At 41.8% G+C, this 10,091-nt stretch overlaps 1 protein-coding gene across 1 annotated transcript in view; it reads right to left on the bottom strand.

Moving 5' to 3' along the window:
• Window positions 1–9,002, bottom strand: part of COL18A1 (collagen type XVIII alpha 1 chain) — a 96,138-nt gene extending 87,136 nt beyond the window's left edge. The window contains exon 1 of the mRNA XM_029285095.1: window positions 7,352–9,002. Coding sequence (XP_029140928.1) covers window positions 7,352–8,930 — 1,579 coding nt within the window. The 5' untranslated portion in view covers window positions 8,931–9,002. The remainder of the gene's footprint in view (window positions 1–7,351) is intronic.
• Window positions 9,003–10,091: the final 1,089 nt, after the last annotated feature.

A 10,091-nucleotide genomic window follows, 5' to 3' on the forward strand; every position in this document is an offset into this window, starting at 1 on the left:
GAGAGGGAGAGAGAGAGAGAGAGAGAGAGAGAGAGAGAGAGAGAGAGAGAGAGAGAGAGAGAGAGAGAGAGAGAGAGAACAAAGTGCCTCTTTTAATTTCCCCATTATAATACTTTCAAACATTTCAGTCTAATGTGCAGGAAACTGGCAAATATTTCAGACGCAAAAGTGGTTACATTGAAAAATTAAAGAAAAGTAGGAAATAATATTGGAGCTTATGAACCCTCAAATCTACCCTGGCTTTGGAAACTGCACTAAATGGCTATCTTGGGGTTCTTTTATGTTTTATTTATGTTTTATTTTTTATTATTGTTGTCTGGTTTTTTAAAGATTATTATTATCATTTTATTACTTTGCTTGTACGTTGCCCAGGGTCATTTTTTGCAAGATGGGTAGCTTTATAAATTTGTTAATAAATGGAATATTGGCCAATTTATCTCACACACACACACACACACACACACTAATACCAGATATTTAGGACTTGAATTAGGGGGAAATGATTTTAACTGATCTCACCTTAATTTCCTGTCTTTAAGTTATTTGGCCATATTAATGGCTGAGTTTGACTTAAGATAAATCATGCCGGCAGTGCCACCACCATTCAAACATATGGAAAGTCTGAGGCCTGCTGCTAGTTCAGCTGATGCTTGTTAGATGACTTGCTAATCTTTAGATATTTTGCATTACAATTCCCAGAAATCCCGACAATTGGACATGCTGGAAGGGACTTTCAAGAGATGTAGTCTAAAATAGGGATCCCCAACCCCCAGTCTGTGGACCGGTACTGGGCTGCGCAATCAAGGAAAGCCCCATCTGCGGGATGCAGACGGCACATGAAACCACGCCCTCTCTGGTCCGTGGAAAAATCTTTCTCCACAGAATCGGGCCCTGGTGCCCAAAAGGTTGGGGGCCTCTGGTCTAAAACCTGCAGAAGAGACCAAGATGTCTATTTTTCATATACTGTAGTGTATAAGCCTCTAAACACAGTTGACCCTATTTTTTTGTCCCATGCAACAGGGCTCCCCAAACTCTAGGCCGTGGCCCACTAGTGAGCTGTTTGCAACCGGGCTGCAGAAATGCAGGTGAGCGTGTGCGTGCATCCCCACCTACATGTGCAGCAGACATATGTGTGCATGCGCGCTCTATTTGCATGAGCAGTGGGTATGTGCATACGCACACTTGCTGGCCACTTGTGCAGAACCATCCCCTCTCCTCACCCCCGCCACTCTGCAAAAGGCAGAAAAGTGGGGGAAATCTGCCATACAACACACCTGTAGCTGCTACTGATGCTGAGGAATAAGGTGCAATAGCTCTTTCATTTTTCCACTGTGGTGAAGGTTTTTATCCATTTGTGCCCTATTTCATAAACATGTTAGTCTCATGAACTAAAATGAACCTAAACCCATAAATAGCATTTTGACCCCAGCCCGCAACCTGTGGAAGTTAATGATCCACAAACAAGGCAGCAAGTCAAAAAGAGTGGCCAAACTGTCTGTGAAGTGATTTTCAATTCTACCCAAAATTTTATTCTGGCTAGTATCTAATTTATCCTGCATAGAACCTAGGAGGAAAAAACCTTCTTCAGAAATGTTGGGAAATATAGGAATTTTAATGCAGGGGTCCTCAACCTTGGCAACTTTAAGACTTGTGGACTTCGACTCCCAGAATTCCTCAGCCAGCAAAGCTGACTGAGGAATTCTGGGAGTCGAAGTCCACAAGTCTTAAAGTTGTCAAGGTTGAGGGCTCCTGTTTTAATGCATGGAAGCTAAAATCGCTGTAACTGAATGATAAATTTCATATTTATTAAAAGCTGGAAAGAGATCCGCATCGCATTCCCCGAGGCCACTCTTGGCCCTTTAAAACCAGGAGAGGCAACCAAGGTTTTTGCCTGCTGTGATCTTAGACCAACTTTTTCCATCTTGGCAACCTCCACATGTTTTGGGACTAAAATCTACAGAAACCTCATGGCAGTCCTCATGCATGTCTGAAATGCATGGGACCAGATCACAAAATCCAGAGCTTCAGTGAACCTGTATGAAACCTCTTCTCAGCCAGGAAAACAGGGTTGCTTTATTCCAGCCATTCTCTCTAAGCTTTGAAAGGCCACATAGAAGAAGCCGGAGAGAAACAGAGGAGTGCGCCTCTGCATGTGGGGTTTCAAAACTGGCCAGACCTCTCCACTCAGACGGAAATTTGTCAAGAGAAAGGAAAGAGGTGGAAAAAATTCAACTCCCTCTTTCTGAAGATCAGACCCAAGATAGCTCAGATGGCCCCCCACATTGTTCTTTTGGCATTTGGACTTCTGCCTTTCCTGTAAATATTTCCCAGACTGGAATGATGCCAGGAACCACCCTTCTCTACCTGGAGGGGAAAGCATTTAGAAGCACATTGAAAAGAGGGAGGTGCATCCATAGCCTCTTGAGGGGAAAAGGTGCCTGGGCATAAATAACTTTATGAGGGGGTGCCTTTCTCAACAGACTTGGCTGCAGCCCTTAAAATAGGTTCCGCCATCCATCAGAACATTAAAAAAAAAAATAATCCCAGCCAGGAAAACAATGTTTTTTAATAGACAAGATCCTTGTGACTAAAATAGATTTATCTTTCCCATAAAGGAAAAAATAAGGATGATCTAACTAGAAAATATATTGTGAGGAGTGTATTTTTTTTACAACAACACTGTCTTTTAAATGATCTATTATTTAGATCAATGTAGGAAAACGATATAGTAGTGTTAATAATGCAATATTATAATTAAGGGAAAAGAGAAAAAAAAAAGAAGCCTGGAAAATTATGTGACAAACAAAAGATCTCCAAACAGTTTGAGCCACAAATGTCTTCCTGTACTTGGCAGACAAATACAGGCAACTGTGTGACTGCTAGTACTCTCTCTCACCTGGAAGACACACTTGAAACAACCATAGAAGGCGTAGAAAGAATAGCTACAGCAGCAGCAAGAAGAAAGAGCAGACAAAGCAGGAGATGGAAATTATCTCTTGCACGCATAATGCAAATGTAAAGCAACAAATTAGGGATTAGAAACTTCCAATGCACCCAGACTTTTATTGATGGGTGTGTCCTGCCGACATTTAAACAGAGCATTAGATGTAGAGTGAACAATTGCTTAGACATTCAAAACAAGTTCTCTGTGATATTTGAATCATCTCAAAATATTGCATGATACTTTGATTAAAAAGTGGCATTTTTGTTTTCAATACCAGGAGAACAGCTGGCCTTTACTTTCATTCTTAATTGCTTTTTTTTCCCCTTCCATTCAATCATATCCGATTTTTGAAGATTGCCTGGACAGGCCCCTGCAGTTTTCTTGGCAAGTTTTTTTCAGAGGTGGCTTGCTATTGCTTCCTTCCTAGGGCAGAAAGAGAATGACTGGCCCAAGGTCACCCACGCGGCTTTATGTCTAAAACAGGACAAGAATTCAGTCTCCTGGTTTCTAGGCGGATGCTTTAACCACTACACCAAAAGGGTTCTCCCTAATTGCTAGCTGTAACAGAATTCACACAGCATCCATTTCTAGCAAGTCCATTAAGTTTACCCACACTGCATTTTTTTTCTCATTCTTCTCTTCTCTGTCCTCTGGAGTTTGTAACTTCTTATTAGATGAAACAGTTCTAGAGCAGTGAAGAGCTTGCATATATTTGTGTACTGGTTTGATGGGATCTATTAAATGTTAATAGGGATTATAATCATAAAAACCTAGAGTTGGAAAGGACCTTAGTTCTTAGTCCGGCACCTGCCCAGTTCAGGAATCAACTTTCTAGACAAATGGCTGCCAAGCTCTTCTGGAAAACCTCCAGTAACAGAGCACCCACAACTTCAGGAGGCAGAGGGTTCCAATGCATTGGGAAACAGTCACAGTCAGGCAATTGCTCCTGAGTTCTAGTTTGGATCCTACATTGAAGGGCTCCCACCTACAGATTCTTGTCTTCCCCTCAGGTGTTAAGGGGAATAAATCTTTTTCCTCTTCTTTGTGACACTCCTTCATGCACAGGAAGACCACTTGCTTTCATGCTCCCCTTAGCTTTCTCTTCTTTAAGCTAAACATCCCTAGTTCTTCTAAATCCTAGGGTTTAGTCTCAAAACTCCTCACCATCTTTGTTGCTCCTCTCTGCACTCTTTCCAGATCAATCCAAGACACCAAAGATGAAATTAACACCCAAATAAATCTATAATGATCTAATCAGGAGTCTACAATCAGAATCGGAGAGATGAAGGTCTTATAAGAAGGCCTTGGCTTTTCAAGCAAAGCATGACCACAAATAAAAATGAGAAAGTTTGAAGTGAAATTATCTCTAAGGCAGATTTTCTTATCAGTTTGGCTGCTTCCTCTGAGGGCAGTACACAAATCACTCTGACAGGCAAGACTAAAATATAGTTGTTCATACACATCCTTCATCATCAGCCAACCTTCAGTGTGCAGTTCTTGATAAAAGAGCTTATTTTAAGTAAATAATGGTTATGGTCTTGATTTAATTACAAGGCTAATATATATATATGCTTGGTTTTATAGGAATCTGGAGTAACTCAGAAGATTTACAGAACATTATTCTTGATAGAGAGCTTGCTCAACCCCTTGCTGTGCAACACACATCTGTTGAATTAAAATGTATTCATTTAAATAGAGGTCTGCAGAACATTTCAATATAAAAATGATTCTTTGCCGAGTTTGAAATTCAAACCACAGTGACTAGATTCATATAACACACTGTAACAAACCATATTAAAAATTAGTGTAGGATTTGAATCTACCCTCTATCTCTTCTAAATTTAAGAGGCAGTATTAGCTGGCTTTACTATGACCCGGAGGAAAAAGATGAAACAATTTTGATAAGGTTACACCAATATTGATTTAGTTAATACCTAAAGGGAAAATGATCCCTTAAATTCTATTGAAGTTTGTATCAATAGGAAGTCCCTAAACTAGACAACTTTACACATATACACATCTAGAAATGTGCTTCATTTCTACAGGCTCAGTTTTCAACTTTTCTTAGTTTAGAAAGTATATTATTTTTGCTCCAAATTATTTTTAAACTCAAAGGGGGCACCCATCTATTTTCATACACCCACAAGACTGAAGAATGTAACAAGCATCTGTCACTCTTATCCTATTGCTCAGGCAACTAAACTTTCTTGGGAAATTTCAAGCAAGTCACAATGATAACAGCCACCCCCCCCTTTTTGCCCCCAGAGTTTGCTAATCAGTGACAGGAGTTTCTCTTTTTCAGAGAACTGAAAGCACTTTTTCAAAGAAGAATGTTTAATCATAGTGTGTGTAATCATCTATCTTTCATCTCTGATAAACAGGTCTTGCCATTGTTTCAATAACTTGCAAAACTCCCTTTGATGAGTGGGCCAAAAAAACCCATATATCTATCAATATCATGGGAAGCAAAAGCTATATCAAACGACTTTCAGTTCCAGATTATTGTCTACCTCCAAGCAGAGTGATTCTAAACATGGATGCCCCATACATAATTATGGATGAATAGCTGTCATTGTACAGGTTTGGGGGGGGCATAGATTTATCAGTAAGAAAAAACCGTTGAAGCCAACAGCAGCTATCGTAACATCCTGTGGCCAGATATTCTATATCCTAGATTAATTACATGTTGCATGAAATATTTCTTTTTGTCTGTCCTCAATCTACTGCCAAACAAATGTTCTGGATGACCCCCAAGTTCTAAATCTTTGAGAGAGTGTGGAATATTCTTTGCCAGCAGAAATCTGAGATATCACAGGCACACCAAGAAATATTCCTGTCTTGTAGGAACTTGTTTTCTGAAACTTACAGCTTCTGCATATGGTGAAAAGAAACTCCAAGATATAGGAAATGTGGAAACATCCAGGGCCAGATGCCTAGGAAAAGAAGGGTTTTAGGAACAATTTACCTGTTTATTAGGAGGCATTTTTTTGAGATTCTAAACTACAGTTTGGATTGGAATGCAGTTTCAGCACTGATTCTAACAAAGATAAATAGAAGAGCATTGTGCTACAACTCAAAATGAGTACAAAAATGAAATGAAACAAAGAATTGTTCCACGTGCGCTACCCTAAAAATTGCATTACACTGTTGTTGCAATTGTAATTTTTAATAACACTATTATTTAAAAAATCAAAGTTACATTACACTGATTGTCTATTAAAATTCCTGCATCCATGCTTTTTTTTTCTTCCTCTTTTGTGCCCAAATGTGCGCACACTCACACAGGCACACAATCAACTATCTTTCTAACCCCAAAAGATTGCCTTATCATATTGCTTCTTGCAAAGCATTTTAAAAGAACAGTCTTTCTGCTTATCATCACATATGTTCTTCTGTGACTATATTCCTATGATAAGAAGGCGCCTCTGCCCAAAAGCACTGGAGGAAAAATACTGTTAAGAACAGTCCACTGTTTCCTGACCCACTTTGGTCAAATCAGAGGAGGAATTCAAGCTCTTCCTCTAAGTTACTCACATATCCAAAGAATCACAAACCCTAATTCTTAACATGCTGCCCCTTTATCTCTTTTTCAGTATCCATTCATTTCTCACTAGAAGGTCCAAGATGGCATCTAGAACCTTTAACAACTTTGGGGGCAAAACTGTCTGAAGTCTACAAAACAACAGCATGTTAATCCAACACAGTGTTTTTCAACCTTGACAACTGAGATGTATGGACTTCAGTTCCCAGAATTCCTCAGCCAGCATGGGTATTGACTTCACACATCTCAAAGTTGCTGAGGTAGAGAAAAACTGATGAAACAAACACATGGTCTTTCCTGTGAGCTAGTGCTGCTTTGCCTCCACTCTACAGAATTCAAGGGTGTGTAGATAATAGCCTTAGTTTTAGCCCTGACAAAGAGAATTATGGCTCTTCGTAGGCTTGCTAAACACTGCCCCCTTCTTTGCCAATACTATTAGTGGTAATTTTCTCCTGGTTGTCAAGCAATCCGTCATTATTATAGAAGAATGCAGCCTTTCCCAACCTGGATACCCTCTCTCTTGGGGACTTCCAAATCCCAGAGTTCTCAACAATGACAGTGCTGGCCAGGATTTGGGGGAACTGAAGTTTATACGTCAGAAGAGCACCCCAATTTGGAAACCCTGATATATTAAGAAGTTCACATCAAAACGATGCTTTCTTTGGCATCATAAAGCCTGGACATCATCTTTGAAGTAAGGAGAAAGGGTGGTTATCTCTCTTTCTCCTTCTTTTCTGACCCTTACTTAGCCTGTGTCCATGATTGATGGAGTAGCTCTTCTTTTTATATATCAGGATCTATCACAAAATGAGCTTACCTGGTGGTGGGAAAGAATGGAAAAGAGACGATTAGCCTTGCCTTATTACCTGCTGAAACATTTACAAATACACATGAATATGGACCGTCCTCCTCTGGGAGAGATTCACAGGATATTGGAAGGTGCCCCTCTTTCCAGTGAGTCCAACACAGATCTTTCAGGGCCTCACAAAATCCCCGGCAGGGCGGTGGTGTGACCGGGAGAGAAGCATTGCACCCAGGTACCAGTAGCAAGCAGAGAAACCACTCCAAGTAGCGGTGACACCGAGATTTAAGAAGCCCCTCCCACTCATGCAAAGCAGCCCAAACTTCCTCCTTGCTGCCGTGGTGCAAATAATTCGGCACTCGGAAATGCTTCGTGCCCAGGTGGTTGCAATACGACAACTTGGTCGGTAAGGGCAAGCACCGGCCAGCTGATGGAGTCAATCCAGGTAAGAAGGAAGGAAGCCCTGAACTGCTATTGCTACGTTGCACAGCGTAGGTTAGTAGGAACTCAAGAGAGTCAGAGTTATTGGCAGGGGGGAAATCCATAACATTAGTTGCATTGGAGTTAGAGACTGAACCTCTAGAATGGTTTGTTTTTGCATGAGCTACTCCTATCCCAAAATGTTTAAAGAAGGGGTGGCTTTTAAAGCTGAGGTGTGCTCCACTGCCTTTGGAGGCAGGCTGGCTGGGATTGGTAACATAAGGCAGCACCCAGTTGTCTAAAGTACCCACCACCTTGGACGGCATTCCTGCATGCAAGCTGCTGCTGCTGCCGCCGCTCCTGCCACTGCTGCTGCTATTGGTGTGGGATTCCTGCAATTTCAAAGCTTTTGCAGTGGGCAAAATCTCTTGTTTTTTTGAGAAAATGCCCCAGGTTGCCCTTGTTGCTGGGGTGAAAGCAACTTCTTGCCCCGCTTCTGAAGGTTCTTGAAAAACCAACATGGTGCCACTGAAATGACCATCAGGTGAAAATGAGAAAGAAGCACTACCTTGCCGTGGCTTCCCAGGTTTCTTCGGGAAGACGCGTGTCTTGTTCCACAGAAGAGCAAAGTCTTTGTTCCACAGACGAGCGAGCTTTGTTGCCCCCCCCTCTGGCTTCTTAGTTTCCAGGGAGGTCTGTATGTCGCCTGTTAAGTTAGCAGTAATGTTGTGGATACTCCCTGGCTCTGTAACAGGGGCAGGTGACGTGCTGGTCTCAGCTGTGGCAGGTACCTTGGTCCTCTCTGTCCTGTTGGTTGTCTTTTCATCCAAAAGCTGAACCAAATTCTGAATGCCTTCAGCCACGCTGAGGATCTCCACTCCCACTCCTGTAATATTTCTTTCTCTGCCTTCTTCCTGCAAAGGAGATGTTGCTGCAGGGACTGGTAAGGTTGCAGTAAAGTCTGGTTGCTTCAGGGTAAATATGGTCCCCACTTTCCCCCTGGGCTCAGGATCAGTAGTATTTTCAAAGAGGGCATTTGGGTTGGTGGTAGCTGCAGGTGTGGAAAGGTCCTGGCTCGTCTCATCTTCAGCCTCGTCAGCTTTCGTGGGAGACAGGGTGGTTTCTCCTGAATCTCTCCAAAACCAATTCCTCCAGCCCTGGGCATTGGCTAAGCAGCAGAAGAGCACCAGCAGAAGCCAAGCATTGACTATTACTCGAGCCATTCAAAAAAGGTTGCTATGGGGAGGTGCGCTGCAGTGAGTGGTGAATGAAGGAATTCACATTGATCTGTCCTCTGGAGTTCTGGGGTTAGGAAGCACGCTGCTCTCGGCCAGGCAGATATACAGTAAAAGGAAGGGAGGTGTGGCTAACCAAGCCCTCCCCTCCAGCCTGTCTCCTATTAAACCAATACTTTTCAAACACAGCCTTTTCAAACACAGCTTTTAACAGAACGAATATACAAGTAGATCTTAAACTGAATTCTTCCACTTTATTTACTATATCCAAGCGATGGAAAAGCATGCCTGGAAGCTAGCAATTTCATAATTTCAGCAGCCTGCTGCTTCCTCTCCTCCACCCAAACCTTAGAGAATATTTGGGCACATTAAGCTCCTCCCTGCCCTGAACCGATTTGAAAACAAAAGGTAGAGATTTTTCTTCCTCCCCTTTCCTAGCTGCTTACATCTTCTTTCTCCAGCCATTAACTTCAGAGCACAGATGCTTTTCTCCAGAGAAATCCCATCTAAGGGAGAAGAGAAGCATCCAAAAACCTGCAGAGGATGAAATATGTTCTGACTCATTCAAGAAAGCATTTTTCACTCACTAGTTTACCTCATAGAGAGAGAGATCCTGCTCAGAAACATGGACATGATCCAGCCACAGCCAATTAGATTTCAGTGCATTTTTGTTAAAAGTCTGTTCTGGGCTGGGCCTGACCACAGATGACTTTATAGCAATCTATGCCAGGGGTGGGCAATTAAGAGAACTTCCATTCCCAGAATTCCCAAGTCAGCCATGCTGCTGGCTCAGGAAATATGGGTTTGGAAGTCCACGGGTCATAAAGTTGCCATATAGATGCTCACCCTCTGATCTATGCAATGTATTTAATAACAGTATGGCAGTGGTTTACCATGTCCTTTTTCTAGGGCATTCTTCAACTTTCCAGTGCAGCTTATTGTCATGGGTTCTTTTTAAAAATTCTACCAAATTAGACTGACCCAGACTCAAAACAGTCACAAAAGCACCAGACTTTGAGACAGGTGTTTTTTTTTTTTTTAAATATCTCTATATAAGGGTTGGGAGATGTTTTATTTTGAAAAAAGCTGAGATATTTTTCAACTTTCCAGTGTAGCTTGGAGCACACGAAACAAGCTTCTATCCCTGCT

This window comes from Protobothrops mucrosquamatus, unplaced genomic scaffold (assembly GCF_001527695.2).
Source record: "Protobothrops mucrosquamatus isolate PMUCROS unplaced genomic scaffold, P.Mucros_1.0 scaffold1269, whole genome shotgun sequence".
NCBI lineage: Eukaryota > Metazoa > Chordata > Lepidosauria > Squamata > Viperidae > Protobothrops > Protobothrops mucrosquamatus.